This window comes from Oenanthe melanoleuca, chromosome 3 (assembly GCF_029582105.1).
Source record: "Oenanthe melanoleuca isolate GR-GAL-2019-014 chromosome 3, OMel1.0, whole genome shotgun sequence".
NCBI classification, from domain to species: Eukaryota; Metazoa; Chordata; class Aves; order Passeriformes; family Muscicapidae; genus Oenanthe; species Oenanthe melanoleuca.
The window spans coordinates 44,094,785-44,120,751 of record NC_079336.1 but is presented as its reverse complement, the minus strand read 5'-3'; the positions used below and the strand labels follow the sequence as shown (position 1 = coordinate 44,120,751).

The 25,967-nt window shown below is 42.2% G+C and overlaps 1 protein-coding gene across 2 annotated transcripts in view; it reads left to right on the top strand.

Annotated features, from left to right (window-relative positions):
* Positions 1-25,967, top strand: part of FYN (FYN proto-oncogene, Src family tyrosine kinase) — a 136,505-nt gene that overhangs the window by 75,627 nt on the left and 34,911 nt on the right. For both annotated transcript variants that reach the window (XM_056488087.1, XM_056488088.1), the window contains exons 3-6: positions 8,887-9,021; positions 20,700-20,957; positions 21,492-21,588; positions 25,569-25,667. In XM_056488087.1, coding sequence (XP_056344062.1) covers positions 20,711-20,957; positions 21,492-21,588; positions 25,569-25,667 — 443 coding nt within the window. In that variant the 5' untranslated portion in view covers positions 8,887-9,021; positions 20,700-20,710. The remainder of the gene's footprint in view (positions 1-8,886; positions 9,022-20,699; positions 20,958-21,491; positions 21,589-25,568; positions 25,668-25,967) is intronic.

Here is a 25,967-nt window from a genome sequence, read left to right as displayed (position 1 = left end):
GGACACAGCCCACTGCTTGCTGTGAGACTGGTGCATCCCAGAACTGTGGATGAGGATGGCAACCAAGATGGATAAAGCACTTAATGCATTAACAGGTGTGTCAAAGCTTCTCCCAGGTCTCAGTAAAACCTGTCAAACCTGGCACATGACTGTCAACAGAGCTAAGGACTTGTTGCCTGAGGAGATTTCCATTAGTGAAGCTGACTGTAGATTTACAGCACCTGACTGCTTCATTCTCTGTTCTCTGTATGTGGGATGTGTTACCTTGTGCATAGGGTGCATTAACTGTGCAAGGAGTTGCTGTTGTGCTAAGAGTATGCACTGAATTTCCACCTAGTGCTAACTGTCTGGGGTAAAGCACAGTTCACTAAGCAGTTGTTTGGTTTTTACTTGCATCTCATCTCTTAGCTTTACCACTTGGATTGGAGCACAGGACATAAAAAAAAAGGGGAATCTGAACCACACCTTTTCCCTGTAAAATGTGTACTATGCTTTTGCTACCTTACTGAATTGTTGCATTTGTCTCTATCTTGTAAAAGGAGTGAGAGGAGGATTTTTGTAAGTGCAGCAGGTCTTCATATGACCTGGCAGAATCACAAACTGCTGCAGTTGGAGAGGGCATCTGGAAATCATCTACTTCAACCCTCTGCTCAAACCAGGGCAAACTTAAAACTGGTGTCTCAGAGTCATATCCTGGTGGGGTTTGGATATCTCCAGCAATGGAGACTCTACAGCCTCTCTGGGCAACCTGTGCCAGTGTTCAACACCCTCAAGGTTTTTTTCTCATGTACGAGAGTTTTTTTCCTCATGTTTAAACAGCATTTCCTGTACTTTAATTTGTGTCCATTGCCAGTCACTGGAAACCACTGCCTTGTCTCATTTACTGTCTCCCATGAGTTATTTATACACATTAACAAAATTGTCTTGAGCCTTCTCCAGGCTGAAGAGTCCCACTCTCAGCCTTTCCTTATAGGATGGATGCTCTAAACTCTTAACCATCTTTGTGACCTTTTACTGGATCTGCTCAAATAAGTTAATATCTCTTCTGTACAAGAGAGCCCTGAATTTTCAGGGATCCCTAAACTGAATTCAGCACTCCAGTCATGTCTTACCAGTGCTGAATACAGGGGAAGGATCATATTTGTCACCCTGCTGGAAGTGTTTTTTCTGATGCAAGCCAGAAGGCTGATAGCCACCTTTGCCATAAGGGAGCATTGCTGGATGGTGTTCAACTCAGTTTCCACTGGAATACTCAGATTTTCTCCTGCAGTGCTGCTTCCAAGCCCTGGATTGCCTGAACCCTGCTGATTCAGGTTGGCATTTTTAGCTTTTTCTAGTGTTTAATGCATCTGTGGCAGCTATTTCTTTGTGCAGACTATTTGGTCATTTTACATAATTACACTATTGAACTAATTAAACTATCATCCTGAAATCATGACCTGTGGAAAGCAGTTCACAAAACAAGGCTCAGTGAGGCTTGCACCAAAATGGAACATGTAACCCACCTAACGTATTGGGGTTTATTTCCTCCCTTTTTCTCACGCTTAAATGTAAAACAAGCATTATATTGAAGGAACCAGGCAAAGGCTAATTTGCCTCATTTGAATGTGAAAAGGAGCCCACATCCTTCCTGTGCCCTGCAAAGAATGCAGAAAGACTTTACAGAGAAAACAGATGTACTAATATGTATCACTTGTTGGGGGCAGGGGGAATCCAGGGTGCTGCCATTAAAGCAGTGCTGAACTTGCAAGAAAACAAAAGCACCAGCATACAAGATGTAGTTCTGGGAAGCTGACAAGGTCGGGACTCTCTTCTTTTGCTTACATTTATGCTCCTGGCATCTGAAAAACTGCTCTGAAAAAATATACAAAAGGGAAAAAAGGAGCCTTGTTTTTCATGCTTCATCTTAGGGGAAGATGGTTATGTGCCCAAACAAAAAGCAGAGGCACCAGCCTAGCCATGGGGAAATCTCCTGCATTTCAGAGACAATATTGCCTCACCAGAAGAATACACTACTGACATCATAAACAAAACAAACATAAATTTTGGAAGTATCCCTTGATTTTATTTGTGTTTTTAATACCTCTCTAACACTTAATATGAAAGAGTTTGTCCTGCTAGCTCACAAAAAATGTGATATTCAGTGGGGAGTTTTAATGGACTGATGGTTTTCAGCATGGGAGATAGAGAACAATTGAACTCAGATGTTATTTCTACAGCTATGCAATCCAAGTCAGAGTTCTGTCCTTTCCTGACCCATCTGTTTATCCCTTTCCAAGAACCTTGGCATTGAGCAGTCAGCACTGACCGATCAGCTTGTGAATCTGCTGCTGTTCATAACTTCCCAAATTCAACAACTTGCCTGATGCAGATTTGGCTCTGTAGCACTGTGGAGTCTCTTTCCAGCTTTTAGCTTACAGACAGGAGGCAGTAGCATGTGGCAATTTATAATCTATTATATACATGCATTGGCAGTCCCAGTAATAAATAGGAAAACACTTTAAAGTTTTCTCTTAAAAGGCTACCCCAGACTTCCTAAATTAAAAACTGGTTTTCCAAAAGCAGAGAAGTGTAGCAGTTACTCAGATTTCTTTGTTCAGCAGTGGTAGCCAAGTAATATCCATGGGTAGGTGCAGTGCTTAGTGAAGATGCTGCGTTCTTTTCCCTAAATGCAGCACAATGGACATTTTCTTACAGTCTGCAATACTGAGGTTCACTTCAAAATTGGCATTTCCTGCTTGATCTGGTGTTTGCACCTTTGGAAAGTGTTCTTTATTCACAGGAGTTTTAAATCTCTAGCACAAATATCCAGCCATGGATAAGACAGGCACATTAACCTTGAAAAGAAAAAATTTTTTTCCCACTTACCTAAATCACTTAGATGAACGTGAATGGGCTGCAACAGCTTGAGGTGTTTGAGCTGCAGTTTAAGTGCTGGCTTGTTTTGTACAATCAGGGTAAATAAAATCTTGGCCTTGAACTGGTATCTGTGTATTGGAACAAACATCTTGATGCAGCACACTGCAGAAGGAAGGAAACAGAACAGAAATTAGATCACTTTCCTGCATTATTTCTTGTAAGTGTAGTCTCCTTACGTATGGAACACACATTTCCTGTTGTAAAAATACTGTAGCAGCCTACAGTAGCCAAACAACAAATTATCTGCTGTCACTGAAAAGTGGAGTCAGAGGAGCATGTTTGGAGAGAAGTGTTGGAAGACTGCAGATGATCAGATCTCTCATGGTCTGAAAAGACAGTGAGTGTGAGCTACCTAACCACTGCTGTGCTTGTCCTCGCAGCCACGGCTTCACAAATGTGGAAGAAATAATAGACTGACTCTTCATACAAATGGCAATGTGAAGGTATGAGTGCACTTGGGTCTTCTATCATCTGTGCATCTAGACAGAACCATGTGGGTATCTTAATCTCCTCTTCTTCATGTGTCTTTATCCTGGAGTGTATGTGCTTTCTTTATCTCTGTCTGCAGTGATATGGGTTTGTACCCACATTACACACATTCTCTTACAGCACCATTAAGTCCCAGCTGCATGAACTGCACCAGCTGTGTTTTGTGGTAGGAATCACAGAGGTGAGAATCCAATTCAGTAACAGAATCACCAGTCACAGGTTTGTTTGGAAGAACTTGTAAAGTTCTACTCCAGCAATCTCACCCTGGACAGGGACACCTACCAATAGACCAGGTTCCTCAAAACCCTATCTACCCTGACATTAAACATTTCTACCAACAGGACACTTGCAGCTTCTCTAGGCAATCTCTTCCAGTGTCTCACCACCCTCATTATAAAATATTTTCAAAAGTCACGTGTTGCCAGCTCATATCCAATTTTTCATCCACCTGTACCCCCAAGTACTTCTCCACAGGCTTCTTTCAGTTCCTTCATCCCCCAGTCTGTACAGATGCTGGTGATTGCCCTGACCTAGGTGCAGGACCTTGCACTTGGCCTAGTTGAATTTCACAAGGTTTGCACAATCCCACCTGTCAAGCCTGCCAAGGTCCCTCTGGATGACATCCCTTCCCTCCGGTGTGTCAATGGCACCCTGTCGCTATTTGCTAATAATAATAGCAACACACTTCTTCTTGGGCAAAAGAAGCACTTTATTGAAAACCAACTTATATTTATAGGACAGCTGGTGAATCTGAGACAGGACAGTAGTTACTGGGTAACAGGAGAAAACATCCCATGTCACGTACACTGTCCCACGGTCAACACCAGGTGCTAATCTTATGTTATGAATTCCTTTCTATCTGTAAGAAAGATATCATCCTGGGAAGGAATCCTGGCCAGAGCTGGGAAAGTCTCTCAGCCTGGGAGCTAAAGCTAAAACAGCTCAGAACCTGGGAAAAGGCCTGGCTGAACTCTTCCTAGGCTTCCAGCAGTGTCCACAGCACCCCTCAACTCAGTGTCATCCACAAGCTTGCTTAGGGTGCACTTGATCTCACTTCCTATGCCATTAACAAACATCTTGAGCAAGGTAGGCTGAGATGAGATATGAGGAAGCAATTCTTTACTGTGAGGGTGGTGAGACACTAGAACAGGTTGCACAGAGAAGTTGTGGATGCGCCATCCCTGGAAGTGTTCAAGGATGGGTGGGGTTGGGAGTAACCTGGTCTAGTGAAACTTGTCCCTGCCCATGACAAGAAGTTGGAACAAGATGGTCTTTAAGGTCCTTCCAACCCAGACCACTCTATGATTTCATGACTAAATTGTTTATAATTCCTGATGATTGGTGGCCTTGAAACCTTTATTGCCTGAACCTTGTGACACTTGCAGATCTCAACACAGAGTAAAAGATTCTGTGGCTTCTGATGCTCGGCCAAGCTGTGGACCGCAACTTGTGGCCACATTCTGGGGGCAGGTCACATAAAGGGTGGTAGACAAAGGACAAAAGTCTGCTTTTACTTTGTGTATGGGTGGTTTAATGTTCCACATCAAGCAGCTTCAGTGGCTGCTACACATGATCAGCCTTAGCTCAGACCACACTTCCTACGGACATTAAAAATGGTAATCTTTATCCGTCTCTCAATCGTGGTCAGATAACAGATGCAGGCTTTTATTGTGGTAGAGTGACCCACAAGTAGCTGCAGAAGAGCAAAGTGAGAATCCTCACAAGGCTTTCTCTTCCTGGAAGTGCTCCAGGCACACAGAAAGGGGAAGCCTTAAGTATCTCATCTGGTTTTTGCATTATACCATTGCAGACAATCTCTCTGTATGGACTGATGGGGGAGGAGCTGGAGGATGGGGAGAAAAGAAAAGCTGTAAATAGCAGAGCTGGAAGCCTTTCTTTGGAGAGGAAGTAAAAAAGAGAGGAGGAAATGAGCTTGGGATCTGCTTTTTTGTTTGGTTTTTATTGTATAAAGTTGAGGGACCAGCCACATTCAACCCTGGTGTTTTCCTTGGTGAGTTCTGAAAAACTATCATTGATGTATGGATCTTCCTCTTTTTTACAGAAGTCATTTCAGGAGCAACATCACCAGGTGGAGAAGAAAATCTTTAGCTTAGTCTTTTATTCTCAGGATAGACATTGTGGCATCCTTGATCTGGTTTCCTACCATAATTCATCTTTGCTGTGGAAAAAAATACTCACAGCTTCTCTTCTTGCTGTCCCTGTGCAGAGAAAAAAGTCAGTGTTGTTCAATGTTCTCTGACTTCAAATTATGCAGCCTCAGAGCATGCTAGAGCTTGGATATTTAAGTGACTGGCAAGGCAAGAAGGTATAGTCCTGACAATTATATTGAAAGCAGGACCATGCAGCCCCCTAAATTTTAGAAGCATTCAAGAACGGGAAGAAGAGTGGTTTACATTAAATTGAAGGAACTATGCTAGGAACTCTTTTGAATGTACTGGGGCCACAGAGGACTGCATTAGGCTTTCAAATTATTATCTTGTATAGGACAGATGTTTCATGCATGTTATGTGCAAGGATCCTGTTATATACACAAGTTGTGTAAATTTAAGCCATAAATGAAATGCTGTGTATACATACAAATGCTGCTTTAGTAATGTTTGTCTTGCTCTCGCTTTCTTGGACAGCATGTATCAGTATTGCTGCTGGGAGGAGGGCATGTGTTTGGCTGGGGTTTGGTTTGTGCTTTGTTTCCTCTCATTGTTTTCTTCAGTGAGGAAAGGAGATTGGATAAAACTCCTGTCTGGTCTCTGTTGACATCAGCACATTCGATCTGCCTGCGTCCAAAAGAATTATGTCAAAGCAATTGCCTGCATTTGTTTCTTAGCGTGTTCTCCAGCAGCACTGTCGCTTGAGGGTCAGACTGGAATACATTAAACTGGAATTGGGGCAGAAACTGCAGCCAGCCTCAGGTCAATGATGCCTCTTGAGATTTGTGAAAGTGACACTTCTGGGGTTCACTGCATTAAATTCCATAGCATTTCTGTGTCTAGTCTGGGTGAATTACAAAGGCAGATGGGATGGTTAGTTTCACATTCTCCCATTTAATTCTGCGTCTGTGTGTCTAGGATGAAAGAAAAAGCCTTGCATCTGATTTATTTTGCAGTATTTTGAAAAAAAGATGTTTTAAATCCATGTGTTAAAGCTCTTTGCTTTTATGTAGTGTCTATGGTTTGTAGTTAGGAAGATTATCACAGTTACTTCATCTGTAAAATTCTATTTCTGAAGTCTGGCCTATGTAATCCTTGGTACATCTTTTGACATAAGCCTTTACAAGGCTTAAAAAACACATTGCATGTATACTTAACAGAACACCTTCATGCTGTAGGATATATCTGGGGTCATGCCAGAGGGAGACAGGGAAAAATGCATCCAGGAGGACAGAAAGTGTAAAGGTCCAAAAATGCACAATTCAAAGGATACTTTTGCAGGCTCTGATACATCTTTTATTAGTAGCTCTGAAACCTTGTCCTCCATCTGCTTTCCCTAAGCTTCTGCCCTATTAGTGACTGAAGAGTTGCCAGTCACAGTTTTGAGTCTTGGGAACTGTTGACAGGAATGCCAGGTATAGCAGAGCTGAAGGGGTGGGGTGTGTGTGAATGCATGTACACATATACATACATACACACCACACTTGGACTGGCTTTTTTCCTCCCTAAAATTTTTACAAAACTTTCTTGCTGTGATTCACTCTACAGAAGCTTTGTACTACATGTTTACTGAAGACAAGATGTTTCTTTTATGTTTGTGACATTCAACCAAGATTTTACTATGCTGTGCATGCTGTGTTTTAGCAGGCATCACTTACTGAGCATAACCAAAAGTTTGAAAAACACATTTTTTCCAACTGTTGAACATAAAAATAACTGTAGAACCATAATTAAATTTAATTAGATGTTTGTATGAAATAACGCCCTCTAAATCTCTGGAGCAGCATATGTGAGCTAGTCCTGAGCTCAAGTTATTGAGATTATTTTATCTGTTTTATTTGCAGAATTTACACTGCAGCACTCAGTCATAAATGGGTTCATTCCAGAAGCTTAAAATGAGATGATGCCAGCAACTGGCACAAATCAAACACTTCCAGCCTTCCCACTCCTGCACATTGATAGGATTAAAACTTTCTGGCCAAAGGCCCAGGTTAAGACAGACAGCATGCTCAAAAGCTTGTGTTGCCTCCTTAAAAAACACCAAATTTAATTATTGGCAGGCTGGGAGATGAAGCAAATTCAGTCACCAGGGCCCCACAGCTGAACACATGGTCCTCAGGAACCCAAATGCCCAACCCCAGCCTTGGGACAGGTAGCCAGAAGCTTTCTTGGCAGCACCCAGTTCCCTTGGCATGCAGAAAGGGAAGGAGAAGACACTTAGGTGTCCTGAGTGACCTGGGAGGTTCCTGCAGGAGTAGTGCTCATATCCATTCATTCTGCTTAAAGGATCCAACCTGTTTTCCTGAAGAAGGTAGCTAGTCCTCCTGTTCATCCTAAAAGGGTTAATTTGGGAAAGGAAATATCTGTAAGGTATGGAGGACTCTTTTCCCCAACATAATTCTCTGAGGTCACCTTCTGTGGCCGGGGTGTGCTGGGATGTGGTCCCAGTGGCAGGCAGCAGATGAAGTGAATTGCTCAAACAAGGAGTCACCAGTACTTTCTCAGTGCCAGAGCCACAACAACACCCATCAGTTTCCTAAAAGTGGTTTCCTCGGCATCTCAGTGTGAGGAGCTCTGTACAGTGAGATTTTGTGTGCAGCCAGGTGCTGGGAATTGAGAGAGGCTGCCTGCAGATCCTGCAGAAGATGGACAGTTGGGTGTCATCCGTTCTTAGATGGCACCTCATCCCCAAAAGCCTGGGGTATCCCAGAGATGTTTTGTAAGCTGTGAGCAGGAAGGCTGCCAGGATCAACACCGTGCAAGGAGGAGAGTTTCTTGGTGACAACACACACAGTGACCACTCAGCTCAGTCGCAGGAGCTCCTGCTTTGTGACAATTAACCCAAGCCATGTGGGTGTGCATCCTTTCTGAATCAAGCATGGTTACTTTCACAACTTTGCAGAGGTGGGCAGTACCTCTTAACCTGTGATGCAGAGGGTTAATTACTGGTTATTTGCCTATAACACATCACTGCTGAACAAGCAGAACAAACGTGCCTGTTCACAGCCTGAATTGGAATAATTTTCAGTCCTGTTGTAATTTCTACCTTTGCTAGGTCAGAGCCTGCTGTTATCAAATGTATTCAGTGTAAGAATACTGCTATACCATGAACAAAATAACAAAATTCCCTCTAAGATTTTTGTATATAACAAAGCCTTCTGTAGCCCAGTGTTTTCAGTTATTTAATTTCTCTTCCCTCAGCACCCTTCCAGTTTTTCCAACAGTTTTTTTGTAGAATGGAGCAGCAGAACCTGATGCAGCATCACTGTAACCTACCTACTCATCTTTTGATTTTCATTTGTTTGTACAGCTGAGGCTCACATTAGCCCTTTTGGCCACAGCCTTGTGTGGGGAGTTCATGTCGAGCTGATTGCTTCCCAGGACCCCGGGTCTCGTATTCAGTCTCTGCTTCGGAGGATAGAGTCCTCTCTCTCCCTCTCATCCTGTAAGTATGGCCTGGATTCTTCATTCTAACAGGGTGGTTTTGTACTTGGCCATATTAACACCTAAACTGGTTTCTCCTATCTTTCTACATACCCCAGTTGCTCTGTGTCAGGCTTGTTCTTTTGTCGTTTGTTTTCTGCCATTCCCAGCCTCGTGTCTCACCAGAATGACTCAGCTTTAATCCAGGCCACTGATAAGGCTATTAAATAGTAAAGGGATGGTCACCATTGCCTGTGGAATCCAATAGGAACCCATTTGTTTGCTAATAAACAGTTTGTCATTTGCAGTTACACTTTTGTTTCCTTAATTTATCCGTTTTTTAATATTTCTAGTATGACTGTGGACTCAAAAGTGACTTCAGTATAAAATAGGTTTAAGGTTTTAGCCTGATCTTATATGGTGCTCACCACCAATGGAGTCCAGCTTTTCATGTGCAGATGGAGACACTCCATATAGCTTCAAAGCATTCATAAAGACACTCTACAGAACAAGTCAAATGGCTTAGATTTGTAATACTGTTAGTGATGCTGCCTTCATCAAGTGAACTTGTAATTTTTGCAAGAAATTACATCAAATTAATTTGACAGGATCTATTTTCCTTAAAGCCAAGTTAATTGATGCTAATTACAGAGCTTTGAAAAACAGTATTAATTGAGACTGATATTAGTTGTTCCATCCTCTGCAAAATACTGGAAACTCATCAAAATGGCCTGTAATTACATTCTACCCTTCTCAAACAGTAGCCCAGTATGAGCCTTCTTCCTGTCCTTGGTCCTTCCCCAGGGGACAAGAACTGCTTTAGATGCCGTAGCAGCTCCAAAGATGCCTCTATAAACCTTCTGAGACAAGTTTATTTCTAGCTACTAATCTGAATCGCCCAGAATCATTTATCTGCTGCTTAACATCCCCTCTCCAGGGGCTGCTGTGGTGGGAATCTATTTCATTATCATCATCATAAACAGATCATCCAGCCTTTTTTACCTGTGTGCTAATCGGAAACATTTACTGAATAACTTCTGCTGCTGTCATATTGTTATGAACGATTCTACAATTTTTATTGTTCAAGATTTATCCTTCGTAATCTGCTTAGAAAAGTTAAAAATGTGATTTCTGAGTTCATGTGCCTTTATTTTTTTCTAATATCTTCTTGATTCCTCTATATAATCTTTATTTGAGCTTTTTTTGCTTCTTATTATCTCTTCCTCTTTCCCCTTTTGTGTACCACTTTTCTGTAAAACACTCTATATGTTTTTTCACTTCCCTGGTAAACCCAGCTGTTGGGTTTTTTTCTTTGAGTGTTATTTTTATCTAGCCCATTTCCATGGTTGTAACACTGTAGGCATTTAGGAAATGTCTCAAACTGTTTGCAGATGTCAGCAACTTTCTGTATGTTCTGCCTTCAGCCTGATTTGCCTCCCATTTGCTCTAGTTTTGTGAAACTGCTTCTCACAAAGCATGCCCTAGGATTTTAATTTATGTATCTATAAAGAGCGTACGCTCTCATACTGCAGAAAATTCTGCTCTGGATTTGGCTGCAGACAATGTTAGCTGTTTGCACAGGAAGTGTTGGTGCTTTTCAGTCTAAACAACCAGCAACCTTCTGGTCTGTGCTGGCTTCTCTCAAGACAAAGTCCTGAGTGGGGATGCTAAACCAGGTGTGACTCACGCGGTTCAGGCGCAGCTACATTACGCAACCAGCGGTGAGTTGTGCAGTGCCAGCCCTGCAGCTCCTGCTTCTTGTATGTCAGTGTTGAAGAAGCTCATAATCCCTGTAACTCTCCAAGATTATTTATTTCCAAGTTGTCAGTCACTCAGATGTCATTTGTGACACGTACACCCTGACACCACCCTCTTTCATTTGTATTTTTTAAATTTGCTACAGCTATTTCAGATAATAATATAATAGTCTAAATATAGCTATTATTTGTCAAGAGTACTATTTTGCATTGCTACTTTATAGCAGAGGGTTTATCTATTTTTTTCAGAATCCTGTAATTAGCATATGAGCATCTGAAAAGGGTCATCTTCTCACAGCCTTTGCTCTGGTTTATGTTCTACTCTATACCATTGTTGGTGCTGAATGTGTTTGTGGTCGCTTATTTGACCTCCCAGCCAGCCTGGCTTAGAGTGTCAATTTGTTCTCTATCAAGAGGTCCTTTTCCCTTTACAACACAACCCACAAACCTGTCATGTGTCCCCTGTGCTGTGGGGACAGCACAGTTGTTAATTTCAGTGGCCTTCAGTTTTTTGTCTCTTTGTGCTGGGAAACAGGGAGGAACTCCAGAGAAGATTCCCAGATCTCCTGAATTGTCAAGAGTTGTGTATTTCACGAGGTGACACATTTCACATTTTCAGTGAAACCCTCCCTGCCTGCTCCAGATTACCCACCAGTTTTGCCTTTTTGTTTTAAATACACAGAAATAGAAAAACCTCTGTGGACTCTTCCTCACACACTGAGGGTGTGGAATATACCTTTGGGTCCAGCTTTCCTAGCTCTGTCCCTTCCCAAACCTCCCCCTGCCTACTTGCTACAGTGGCAGAGTGAGAAACAAGGAAAGCCTTGATGCTTTGCAAGCTCTGCTCTGCAATAACACAAACATGGGTGAGTTATGAACATTGTTTTGGTCAGAAAGCTAAAGCACACACAGCAGGGTTTGGGATGCTGAGGAGAAACTGAACCCCATCCAGAACAGAATAAACTTACCTAAGGTGTCATCTAGCAGAAAGCTGCTGTCAGACACTGGAACCACAGAGGCAGCAGCTGGGTTTGAGAGAACAACTAGAAAAAAAGTTCACTAGAGAACTTTTCTGTGGGTGTGTGAGCACAGGCAGGTTTCTGTGTGTCCCCATTAGTGGTGTAGTCAGTACCTTCAGCACTCACTGCCTTTATCACAATGTGGCTGACACCCAGTTTGGGGAACCTGCCTGTCAGCATCATTGCTTTTGTAGATGAAGCCAGCTACAATGATGGTGAGAAAGCTGGGGGTTTCTTTGTGGGCTGGCCACAGGCAAATATTTGCTTGTGTTTAGGAAGGAGAGTATTTTTTTCCCCCAATGTAACTGGACAAATAAGGGATATAAATAACTCTATTAAAATACTAAAAGTAGCAACCTAGAAGAAGTGATAGCCCCTTCGGGAGGGAATGTTGTCTGGAAAGGTTTCAAAGTAACTCTCCTGATTTGAAACTCAGCTTGCTCCCTTTTTCTTGCTGTCACATCCTCCAAGTTCTTCAGTCACAAAACAGAAATCAGACAAGGCAGAGAAGGGTTAGTTTCATTCCTGCATGGGCAAAGGGGGATGGGAAGGAGTAGTGAGGGGTTTTTTTGAGAGAAAATCTTTTTTTATGCCTCTTTCATGGTCCACAGTAGCAAACAGGCAGAACTTCTTTACTGTGCCCTTCCCCTTTCCCCCCTTCCTTCCCTGCCCATCATGATTCATATTTGGCACTCTGCTCTGTGCTGCTCCCATGCTGTGGGTCAGATGAACAGCCATTAATCCTGGGTAGAATCTAAAAATAAGAATTGAAAAAAAAAAAAAAATCAGAACAGTGTGAATCAACCTGCAATCATCTTTCTGTTCTCCTAATGGGAGAAAAGAAAGAGGAAATCAGTGGAGACAGTGTTTTACTTCTTCTCTTTCCAAGACAAAATTATTCTGGCATTTGCAGTAGTTGTTCTCTTGCTATAGGTTTTCTAATTTACACACTTAAAAGGCACTTTAAAATTTAGGCACATTAGCTCAAAATGCTTATTCAAACCATCCATCCACTTCTCTGCTCATGAACAGAGCTACCACAAGCAGCCTGATGAAGGAGAAATGTAGCTCAAAATCACGCCATTGAATTTGCATGGTGTACTCTCAGAACCAGGGATAGGTCCATCCTTTGTGGGGGTTAACTACAGAGTAAGCAGTGTGCTTACTGTATGTAGCTGCTGCCATTAGTTCTTAATTTCAAAGATTATTTTAACACATTTTAAGCATAAAAAAAATCCTATGTGCAGTTTTGAGTCTGATTTTTCAGTTTACAAGTATAAAACCTGCAGGCATTCCCTCTGAAGTTAGTTACATATAAGACTTTTTCTTTTGGATTATAAGTGAAGTTTGGAGGTTGCTGGGAAAAGGAAAAAAAAAAAAAAGAACAAAACACAGAAGAACCTTTTCTCAGACTTGCTGCGTTTTTCTAGGGCATCTTTTTTCAAAGTAGTAAAAGCCCTGAGACAGTAAGAGGCATAACTCAGTTGCTGCAACTTTAAGAGATTGCAGCATGAGCCTTTAATTGCTTCTTGTGTTTTGTTCTGGTTTGGTTTTGCTGAAAGGGATGTATCACAGGGAGTGGAAGAGAATTCACTGCTTTTTGAAAAAGATGAGGCCCCGACATTCACAGACTTGGCTGACAAAGAAGCTGCACAAAACCAAAAGGGTGGAGACGTGTCCTTTCATGGGCAGTTTGGAGGGTTTATCTCCTCTTCTTGCACTGGGGAGTGTTTGATTACGGCTGCTCAAACAGCATTGTGGTGATGCAGCTTCCTGTGGCCGTGCCAGGTGACATTCCCACCAGCCAGTCCCACCATCACACTGCCCCTCAAAGAACACGTGGACGTGGTTATTGTTCCTCCTGCCCAGCTGGAACACTGACTTCCTCTTTCCTCCCTAACTTGCAATGAAAGATCATATAGCTGTATGGATAATAAACAGATTGTCTGGGTTGCAGTAAATCTCTTGCCAGAGAGGGACCAAGACGTTCATTGCTCTTCCTTCCTTCCCTGCCCTGTCCATGGACAGCTGTGCTCACAGCCTCTGGCACAAACCAGGGCACTGCTTGTAGCTCAGTGAAATCCTTCATGCACCCTCTCCTCCCTGTCCTGACCCCCGAGGCTGGCTGAATGAGCAGGCAAGGTGAAGCCCAAACCTTCATTTTTCACGACTGTCTTTTAGTTCAGGTCCCAAAAGGGAAAAGAGAGAAGGCAAGCACAGGGCCACGCTTTGCAGGCATGTGTTAAAACAAAAACCTTGTCTGTAGTGTGAGCAAGCTGCTGTTTCCAGGGCTGTGTCCCCAGTCACTCAGTAATGGGGAGGAACAGCAGGACAGAATATGGCACTTCAAAGTGCCCTCCAGGGTCGGCTCTTCTCACAGCAGCTGGAGCTGCTCCCTGTCCTGAACCCCTTCTGCCACATTGTAGAGGATTTCCAAAGCTAAGAAACAATAGTAAGGGCACTCCAGCACTGTAAAAGGCATTTGCTTTGAACCAGGGCAGTATGGCAGCAGGAGCTCAGCTAAGGCTGCTCTTCCTGCTCTTCCAGCCATGGATGTCCATGGACACTGGGCAGCAGCCTGACTTTTGACTGCTGCAGATGAACAATTGAACTGCTGGGGTTTTTTCTGCTCAGCCCACTAAAGCAGAATCTGGGAGTGAAGCATTAAAGGTCTCCCTTAAAAATTAAATTATGCAGCCCAGGAATTTTTGAGTGTTGTTTTGAAACATACTTGAAGTTTTGCCCTGGTGTTTCTGGCTGTTTGTTCAGGAATATGACTGTCTGTGTGAGATTTTCTGCATATCTTTAACAGTGAGAGGACATCCAGTGGTAGTACTGTGTCTTCTATGATTTACGTTTTTTAATGCAGCATGACAAGTGTGGTGCACATGTAGATTTCCAAGAATTCTACACAAAAATCCAGCACTGTTCAAGGCTGAACCAGATCTATTCACAATGCAATAAAATTATATTCTTTCTAGATTGAACCTTAGTATAAAAATTAATGTATGTATAGTAACCTGCAACCCACAAGCCTGGGAAATAATGAATAACACCCAGAAGTTTGAATTGTAAAGTATTTGTTGTACCTCTCTGACCTAAAAATGGTGGAATCACTGGCCAGGCTGGAATGTAGGCATTCCTCTAAAATGTCTCCGAGTTAACAGATAAAAACAAAAATAATGCAATAAGTGCTGCTATTTTATTGCATCTGTTTCATTTGAGTTGGCTTGAAACTGACACAGTATTAATTCTGGAAATCCAAAATGCTCCCATCAGCATAGATGTGAGTCAGAGAGGTCAGCAAGCAGACAGCATGAGAATTACTGACCTACATAAGACTGGTTTTAAGTGCCTATTTGTTGCCCAACTTGGAATGCCTTCCTAGTGACTTGTAATGGTCAAAGTGGGCAAGTGAGCCTTTTCTGAAAACTGGGGAGTTTAATGTGTCTCAGAGTTGTGTTTCAAAATACGTAATCCATCAGTTTCTCTCTAGGGAGCTACTAATAGGGCATGGAAAGTAAGATGTTTCAACTTCAGGGTAAATTTCTGTGTTGATTGTTCCCTCTATACAGCCTGCAGGAGGGATTCCACAATCATTTTTAAAGTCTCTTTTAAAAATTCTTGGAGTTCATATTCTTGGAAAGCCTTTTCTGTCCTCCTTGAATCTTCATGGTAACTCAGAATGTGGCGTTTTGAATATTAAATCCTACAGTAGCTCATAAAATTTGGTTTATTTGATCTTACAGACTGATAGTTCTGTAGTGCTTTCAGCAAAACATAAAGCACCAAGAAGATGGCCCTTAGAGATTTCATTTTTCACAGCCATGCTGGATGCAACCCTCTAGTTTGATTCATGCCTGTTCGCCACAGAGACTGAATAAAAGCCAAGGATTTTGTGCTTCTGATTTCCTTTTAACATAACTATTTCTTAACTCAGCTTCCCTGCTGATGCTTTCCAGACAAGATTTGTAAGACTTGGTCAGAAAAAGGCAGTTGCCAGTTACCAGACATCCAGCCTATCCCTTTCATGTTTTTTTACTGAGAGAAGTTATCTTAAAAATATGCCATGAGATTTCACGCCAGAGAAATCCAGGAGGAAAGAGAATGCACCCTGCTGGGTCTGAACCTGCTCTGGGTCTGAACCTGCTCTCCTTCTCCTCAGGAGGCTGAGCCCTCTCCAGTGCCAGTTCCCTTTCAAGTGCAAGGGCTTGGAGGACAGAGGCCACAGCATGGATTGAAGGGTGCAGGGTAGACAAGTTTTCCCCTGCATCTCCCAGTAGCTCTCTCTCAAACACTCTAAGGACCTATTTTCTCTCACAGCTCTAAAAAAAGAAGGTTCTGAAGATGTACCAAAATTCAGACTTTCAGCTGTGAGTTGCAAAAGCTTCTGAGAAAACTTCTGATGCTCGGAAGGAGTGAATTTGCACCATTCTTCCCCCATCCATATGCTTACTACTGAGAAGCAAAGGTTAATCAGTACTTTTTGCTTTTCAGATATCACATGTTGGAGCTTTTACTTTTAAAATAGAAATATAAAAAAAGGAATTTTCCTGCTACTCTTGGACTTTTCCTAAGCTTTGATTAGCTAGCAGAGGATGGCTTTTGTTTTTGTTAATGGAGTGGATGTCTGGCTTTGTTGAGTGTTTCAGTTTTGGCTTCCATTTTGTATCAAGAACAAAAAGAAAAACTGAAGGAGGAAGACTTACTGTAATAATAATAATTTTAATACATCTCCTTAGGCTTCATCTGTATCCTACCTGAAAGTGATTAAGGTGCTATGACTATATAAATTATTAATAATGATATAATGAATTTTATATCCTTGTAGACTAATGTTTCCACAATGTGGGTGGAAATGACTCTTCTGGTTAGACACATATTGGATTGCTTGTAATGTAAATGTTGGAGTCTAAGAAATGTAATAAGGACAAGAAAGGAGACAAATAACATAATGATTATTTTCATTTGTCTCTAAGGAAGTCTCAAAACCCATGAAAATTGGGGGTTTTACGTTTTCATAAAAACATGTTTTATGTTGCCCATAAAAACACAACTTCAAAATAAACAAATTCTACTTGCTTGCATTAGAAAAGTTCATTTTAATTAGGCTGGTTACATACCTTTTAACATTACCAGTGTCAGACTATAATGCTGTGTGACCCATAACTCACACATCTGAGAAATGCTGCCTTTCCTAGTGGAAATAGATTAAAAACTTGTTCCCTTACTGTAAGATGCACAGCATGTTGGATGAGCAACATTGTGTGCTCATCTCTAGAGAGTTTAGTGTAAAACAATTCCAGATTTTGTTTGGTGATCTCAGAGCTGACTGAATAATTCCAGCCTTCCACAGCTCCAAATGCTGACATGCAGGAAGACGAAACTTTGGGATATTAAAATCCTGCTCTGTGATACTGAAGGAGATTGGTTTTTGGATTCCATTCATTGACACAAAGGCCAGTGCTGAATGGAGGTGATATTTATTGAAACCCTGAGTAAGCTGAAATCATGTTAAGCATGTACATGCATACATGTATTCTCTCACATTTAGCCAACTCCCCATAATGCTGTTTCTTTGAGCCAAGAACAGACAACTTTCAGGGACTTGGCTTGAAAAGATGTGTGCATGTAACACCCTCTGTCACATTTCACAAGAGGCTGCAATCAAGCAGTCTTTATACTTGGACTGTCTAGACACTGTGGCAGTGGGAGGGGACAAGTGAAAGAAAAAGCCCATTTTGTCAGTCGTTCACTTTGCATCAAATTCTCCTTCCCTGTGTGCTGCTGTTGACAGCAAAAAGATAAAGCAAGCAAAAATCACACAAAAATCAAGACATTCATAATTCACTGGTTCACCATACATATAATTCCTAGTAATAAAAACCTAAATATTTTTTTAAACTACCAGTACATATGTATACCATGCCCTTGTTTTTTATTTTTTTTCAGAATAAATACTTTTAGCAATTTTTCTTTTTGCAGATGATTTGTCATTTCAACTTTTTCCTTATCAATGTGTAAATGAAATATGTAGGGTTGTCATGTCAGCAGTTGTAAATTTATACGTGAAATATTCCTGGATTTCAGTGGGGATTTTTTTTTTCCCTGCTCAGCTAAATGTTTGTGAATGAGCAACAAGAAAACCACTTTCCCTCCCACTGGTCTCCCAGACTTCATGTTTCTTATCTCTTTTTTCTTTAATTTTCTTATCTACTTTTTCATGAAAGCCCATGGGAAAAAAATAAGAGGAGAAAAAAATGGAGCTGGGAGGGGAAAGGGAGGAGGTGATAGAGTTTCACAGGGATGCAAGTCTGCAAGCCAACAAAAAGGCTGTGAAATTCTTCTTTAAACAGTAAATCCTGCGTATCACTTAGTTGCTTTGAGGTGAATAAGCCCATGTTGAAGCTTTTAAGCAGGCTGATTTAATGGCTTACTCTTCCCTGCTCAGGTGTCCAGCACCTCTCTGCCCTTCCTGTGGAGCTGGGATTCTGTCATGGTATCTCCCATGCAGCGTGTGCTCACTGCCCCTGTTTTGCTCTTGGCACATCACAGCTAGGCTTTCACAGAGGTGTAGCAGGGTCCCAGTAGTGATTCTCTGACTTGTCCCTCCCACCCAAAGCCTGCTGGGCTCTGCCCATGCTGAGAGCAGGGAGATGAGCCATCACCCCACGGGGCTCTTGCCTTCCACGTGGTCCTGTTTTCCTCCCTGGCAGTACTCATAGGACTCCTTGGTTCTGAGAGGAGCCAGGAAAACCTCACTTCTGAGAGACATCTCCAAACCAAGGGTGTCCAGAGCCAGACTGCCCTGCTATTGAAACAGTGAAAGCAGTACTCATGATTCCACAAGCAGTTTTTCACAGCTGACCTGAAGCTGGCCAGGGCATCTCTGCACCTCTCATGGTCCCTGCAGGCTCAGCTGGTGTCAGTGCTGGTCCTGGGGATGCACAATGCTCTGCACCTCCAGCTCCAACCCAGCTTCCAGGGCGAGCAGAGGAGGTCATGGCTACTGCAGCACTAACTGCAGCAGTGTGTTCTGCTGCCTCCAGGCTGAAAACCCCTTTCCCTCAACCAGTGGTTGTTCTTGAGGGATGCCAGCTCGTGCCACCCATGCAGCAAGTGAAGAGCCAGGAGTCCATTTTTCTGTTCTCCCAAAAAGACTTAAACATTTTGGTGAGGGAACCCTGCTGAGTAGGTGTGCTGTCTTGAAGGGAATAATGAAATGGAAAAAGGCCAGTTTTAAGTCAGGCTAAGAGCAAAAGAGGGTAGACCCATGCTAACCACAGGCAATACAACTCCAGAAAATAAATAAAAATAAAATGACAGCATAACAGAGTCTTTTAGGTTGGAAAAGACCTCTGAGATCATAGCATCCAGCCTTTGACTGATCACCACCTTGTCAACTAGTCCATGGCACTGAGGGCTGTGTCCAGTCCTCAACCCAGTCTGGCTGGGTCTGATCCCTTGGCAGTCCTGTGTGTGCCCTGTGATTGCACTCAAGATTATCTGTTCCATAACCTTCCTGGGCACCAAGGTCAGACTGACAGGCCTGCATTTTCCCAGATACTCCCTCTGCTCCTTCCTGTAAATAGTGTCACATTGGGCAAACAAAATGGTGCTTGTTTTTCTGAGCAGACTTTTAGAATAACTGGAAGTATCTGAAAATTGTAGAAAATACCCTTCAACAGAAGTGTTTTTCTTTTTAATTAGGCAGGTTAGATGTGGGAAGCAGGTATCCAGACTGTGGACTGTCACAGAAAAACAGGGAGCTGCTACATAATTTTTCAAGCATTAGCACTGGTGAAACATTCTTTTTCTGAATCCCATGAGTTTGTCAAAACCAATTTCCTGTATTGATGTTGGGGTAAGGCATAGAAAATAGCCAGCCTGGCAGCTACAGAAAAACTAGGAAATTTTTTAAAGTATAGACTTTTTATTTACCCAAAGTGACAGATATTGTCTGAAATGTGGAGAAAAAAAAATGCACTTCTCTATATATTTTTCCATTGTCTCCATTTTTTCTTTGTCTACTTGCATATTCTGAAAAAAAGTATGTCTAGTAAGTAATTTTTTATGATATTTTTTTTCTGCCACCTCTCTTCCAACCCCACTGTTCAGAGTATGTTGTTTGTGTGCCAGGTTCCATCTAAGAGTCACTGTAACTGGTCCAGATCAAGGATGCATCCAGACAAATATCTGATTCTCTATGTTCAACACACCCAACTCCAGAAACTCAAGTTTTGTGTCTTGGTTCAATTTGAGCCAGTAGGAAAGAGTTCAGTAACACCATCACCTTCTGCTAGCAGTGGTTTTAGCCTTCAATTTGGTACTGCATGAAAAGGAGCTTCCTTTTTTTTTTAATCTGTGCCCTCTGATATCTCCCTCCTACTTTCCTGCTGTAATAATTCTTGGCTCACTGTGGGTGCTTTTCTGCCTGCCATGCAGAGCTCCAGCAATGGAAGAAGGGTTTTATTGTCTTTAGGTGAAGTCCATTTCTGTGTAGTTGGCAAAGTCAAACAAGAACCACAAACTGCCTCATTCTGTTGTTCTGAGGGCACTTTTGAACACCTCCAGCTGCACGTTTTTGGCTGAGTCCTTCGCCTGCCCGTTGCATCCTCCTGGCAAAGGGTGAGCAAGATGGGTTTCATCCTCTTTGTCCCTCTGTGCAAATATTGCCTGTCAGGGCTGGACAAAGATTTGCCAGTACCCTAAGAGCAGGCAGGACCCCCTTTCCCAGGCCTCAGGGAAGATTTTGTGTGAGCTTTTTATCAACATGTTGCTGTTTATATTCAAACCACTGCAGGTTTTTTTTCAAAGTACTTAACTTTTGAGAATTGAACTTAATTTGAGCCTCATCATGTGCATTTGGAGGAGATCTGGTGAGCATCAACAAATGAGCACCTATCCTTTCCTTCCTCTCCTAGGATTTTAGATAATGGGCTGTGTGCAATGTAAGGACAAAGAAGCAACAAAACTGACTGACGAGAGGGATGGCAGTTTAACTCAAAGCTCAGGCTACCGCTATGGGACAGACCCCACTCCTCAGCACTACCCCAGCTTTGGTGTGACTTCAATCCCAAACTACAACAACTTCCATGCCACAGGAGGCCAAGGACTGACCGTGTTTGGTGGAGTCAACTCCTCCTCTCATACAGGGACGCTGCGCACAAGAGGAGGAACGGGTGAGCTTGAAAGTCTTATTTTAGTGCTGCTAGTGTCAATCCTGCCTCTACAGCAGAGGCCTGACTGTCTCAGCAGGTTGCTTTTAGGAAGAGTTATTTCATGAAATAGTGTGAAGAATTGAAGTAGTGTGGATGTGGGTCTCTACCTTTGCTAATATGCAGGTTCACATGGGGCTGAGAAATTATGTGTACATGCCAAATTTGGCTAACTGCCTCATCCCTCTACTAGGAAATGTAAAGTGTGGGCTAAGCCACCTCAAGTAGTTAAACTTGGCATAGCTATGGCTAAACTGTCTTTTCAACCCCCTTTGCCTGCTTGGGATCCTGTGACTGTACAGAGTGAAGGAGGTGAAGTGCCCACTGGCTGCACAAGACCAGAGAGATGAGAATCTTTCAAAAGGCTGGAGGGCTCCGTTTGGTTTGCTCCTGGAGTAAGCAACTGGAGTAGCTTACCTGTGGCTTTGCCACATCAACTCTTGAGGTTCCTGTCCTGTGTTTTGTGATGGAGTACAACCCACCTGTCTTTTTCTTTAGGTGTAACTCTTTTTGTGGCGCTTTATGACTATGAAGCAAGGACGGAAGATGACTTGAGTTTTCACAAAGGAGAAAAATTCCAGATACTTAACAGCTCGTAAGTTTTAGGCTTGGGAATCGACTTTTTAATAGTTTCAAACTTAAAATGTTTACAATAATGTTTGCTTATGTTATTAGTAAAAGCTGATGTTGGTTATTCAAGTATGGAGGGGATTTACTCTATGCTTACTAATCCTTGCATTTAATGTGCTTTTGCAAGGTGGTGTATTGTTGGGGAAAAAAACTTCAACCACAGGCAGCTTTACTTTTAAAAGTGTTAGATTGTGTGATTTACTGCTTACACTTTACAGTAACCCCACATTCAGAACTGAGACTACCAGCTCTGTACTGTATCAGTAGCTACAGAGGTTTTGCAAGGCATGCACTAACACTTTTTCCAATCTGCTGCAAGTATCCCTACACAGAAATGAGCTAAAAGCTGATTCACAAAAGGGTCATTATCCAGACTCACATTCCAAGTTTAAAAGCATTTTTGTCCTTTTAAAGGTAGATGATGCAATCAGAACTTCCTAAGTTCTATTGCATCTGACATGAAAACCACATTTCCATCCTGGAAATCATCAACTTTAAATTAATTTTATCAACTGCCCGTAGAAAAAAAATCCCTTAGCGATTTAAAAATATCTTCTAAAACTCACTGTGCTACTGACCTATATCTGAACATCTTGTAATTCTTGGCTAAGGGAATAAAGTGGCAGGCTCTGTGTTATGTTCACTGCTGATATCATGTAGAGGTAAAAATGGGTTAACAACCAAGTATGTCACTTTCTAAAGGCTTTGTAATATTGGTCTTCTCTTTTTCTCTTATAATATGTGACAATGAGGCAAATTCACCCCTGGTGCAACCCCTGATAATTTTAATATAGCAACTGCAGGGCTGGAATTGGCTCAATGTGCATTGAAGTTAAAAAAAAAAATCAGGTAATTCTGTGGAATATTTCATGAAGCTAAAGAGCCTTGATGTAGATGAAAGCACAGAAACTTCAGTTACAAGTTGTAGAGGGAGCAGCAGTTTAAAACCTTTCTGCTTCTAAATTAGCAGTTGGAAAAGAGCCCTTTTTAAACCTATGATCCATTTTTGTTCACATTGCCTTCTGCTTTCCTAACCTCGCACAAAGTGTGCCATAACTTCAAACAAGAAGTTCCACACATTATAAATACCTTGTACGTGCCAGTTGGTGAAATCTGGCAGTGCTCACCAGCACTTAAGGAACAATCATCCTTGGAGCTGGTGAGACAGAGAGATTCCCCTTCACATCAGTGGCTGCAGTACATGCATTTTGATGCAGGTAATTACTGCCTGGAAGAAGAGTTTCTAAGAAAGGAAAAAACACCAAGCATTCATTGATTTTCCTGTAGGATTATAGAAGCTCAGTTCCCATCGTAGTTAGGTTTATTTGCTTATAAACATGGCCCTAACCACACCTCTGGAGTAGTGATAGCCAGACTGAGAATCTCCAGAAAGCTGCTTTTTTGTAAAAATGCTTCCTCTCTTCACTTACATCAGGAATTATATGAAATAAGCCCATTTTTTAATCAGCTGCCAATGCTGTTTGCAAATAGAAAGCATATGTATGCAAAAATGTAGTTTGTCTGGAGTTTTTGGAGGGGTTTGGATCTGGGTTTTGCTTTAGCTCTCGACAAATGAAATTTGATTTGTGCTTTGGAGTAAACAGTGCAACACCTGAAATGACATACAGGGGGTATCCCTGGGATTTAAGCCCAGAAATTTTACTAAAGGCAGTCTGGGTGAAAGAGGTACCTGCAGAGTGGTTCAGAGCTGAGTCTGAGTTTGGGGCTTCAAAGCACTGGGCCATCCCCAGCATTCCCAGCACCACACCCTGTCTGGCCCATTGACTAGCTGCCTCCTACCTAGCTGCAGGTCTAAAATTAAGAGCTGTGAAAAAAGCCTGCATTCCTCCTTCTTTCTGGCAGTGCTTTGAGAGATTTGAGCTTCTCTGTCAAAGCAGAGGGGGTTGTTCCTGATGTTGTGATCATGTTCAGGACTGCTTTTTTCCTCCCTAGATACGACAAAATGCCTCCATCTAGTGGACTCTCTGCACTGTGAGGAGAAGGGATGGAATGAGACAATTTATCAAGCTCAGTGTGGCATAATGCCTCAGAAATATTCTACAGCAGCATATGGGGGAAGGGTTAGCACTTCACTGGCAATACTAGAGACACAAACAAAAGGGCCATTTGCCTGACATACCAATGCACACAGGGTGTATTAAAATAGCGTCAACTGCCAGCCTCTGCAAAGCTATTTGCTCTTCATGTTTCTTGAACTGTAAAATTGGAAGCATCTTCTTTTTGACTAATCACAGCTGTTTTCTAGTTGTTTTCCATAGAGTCCGTGCTCCTTTAAACTGTTAAATAAAGGGAAGTTGAAAATTTAAAGAATTCACCTTGACACAACCTTTCCTTCCAGTATTAGCTTAGATAGTGTGTTTTCTGTAACTGTTTTCTTCCAGAAGAGGCTGAATTCTCCAGTCACATTTGATAAAAGGGTTTTATTTAGTGACCAAGTCTCTGGTTTACAGAGAAGGGAACCAAGAAAGAGTTTGTAAGAAGTCCAGAAATAGAAAAGAGAATGCTTATTAGTAGTGGTAGGAGTTAAACCCTGGTGAATCTGGTCCTGAGAATGAAATAGAAATTGCTAAATCCCAAATCATTGCATCCTGCAAAAAGCTGAGAAATAAACTTCTTAAAGCTGCACATCCTGCAGCAATGTGCATTATCTGAAATGCATTACCACGTCCCACTGTGTGCACCAGTGTAAGGCAAAAATTCATGCTCAGCCTACCGAGTGCTGCCTTAAGATGGTCCTGCATGAACCTTTTCACATTTAAATGTTGTAGCTTTTCATCAGTATTTGAAAATGCAGCCTAGTCCTGTGCTACCTCCTCCAGGTGGCCAGCAGAGGGAATCTAGACAATGAAGTGTGATCCTTAAGGGTTGTCTAAAATGCCATGTTGATAGATGGCTTTTTGATATCTTTGGGTTTCACATTAATTATGCTCATAGAAATTTAAAACTAGTAATGCATGTGACATTGTGGTTTAACCTCAGAGAACAACTCAGCCCCACACAGCCACTCATTCACTTCTCCAGTGGTGGGACCAGGGAATCAGAATGGTAGAAGAGAGAAAACTCATGGGTTGAGATAAAGGCAGTTTAATAGGTAAAGCAAAAGCCATGCCAGAAGCCAAGCAAAACAAGGAATTAATTCACACCTTCCCACAGGCAGGCAGGTGTTCAGCCATCCCCAGGCAAGCAGGCATCCATCATGCCTAGCCATGACTTGGGAAGGCAAGTGCCATCACTTCAAGCAGTCTCTGTTTTCCTTCTTCCTCCCAGCTTTACATGCAGAGCATGATGCCATATGTTGTGGAATCCCCCTGTGGTCAGCTGGAGTCAGCTCTCCCGGCTGTGTCCCCTCCCTGCACACCCCCACCCCCTCTCTGCTGGGCTGTGAGGCTGGAAAGGCCCTGACACTGTGGGAATGCTGCTCAGCAGTAATGAAAACATCCCTGCCTTATCAACACTGTTTCCAGCACAAATCCAAAACACAGTCCCACACCAGCTACTTTGAGGAAGATTAACTCTATCCCAGCCAAAACCAGAATACAGCATTCATTTTGGCAAGTTTCCTATAAGCTGTTTCAAGGGTCTGTATTAGAATAATTGCTGTGGACACAGTTTTCAATATTCTAGTAGAATTCAGCCCTTGCCAAACCAAATTACACCGGGCTCTTCTGCCTCTTCAGGCTGTTACACTGCATCTGAAAGGCTGCAGTACTAATCACTGCTGCAATAATTCTAGATGCAAAGAAATAGGTGTGTTATTTGGGTTTAGGTGCAAACAGCTCTCTGGGAAGCATGCCAGTGACAAGGAGATGAGTTGCTGTGGTTTCTTACGGCCGCGCAGTTTTGGGTGCTGTTAACAGAGTCAAATCATTGTCTTTGCAGCTGTGTCTTGCTCTCACTTCTCCTCCTCACCTCTGTTTCCAACAGGGAAGGAGACTGGTGGGAGGCCCGTTCCTTGACTACAGGAGAAACTGGTTACATTCCCAGTAATTATGTGGCTCCAGTCGATTCCATCCAAGCAGAGGAGTATGTTTTCTTTTTCTGTTCTGAAGACCCATTAGTGCTGTATTAGAAGGCGGTGTGAGGAGCTGGGTTTGATTGATTGCAGCGATTTTTCAAATGACTTACATTATATTTATTTCAGTTCTTAACTGCACTGATAAATAATTAGGTAATTAGTAACAAAAGAAGCACGAGCTCAGTGCTTTTTCAATGTCAAAACAAAGGAGGAAAATCTAAAGGAACACAGGTCTGCTTCCTTTTTTCAATTGTCAGCTAATTTCAAGCTTAAACCAAAAGGTGTCCTTGCTCTTCCTGAACAAACTT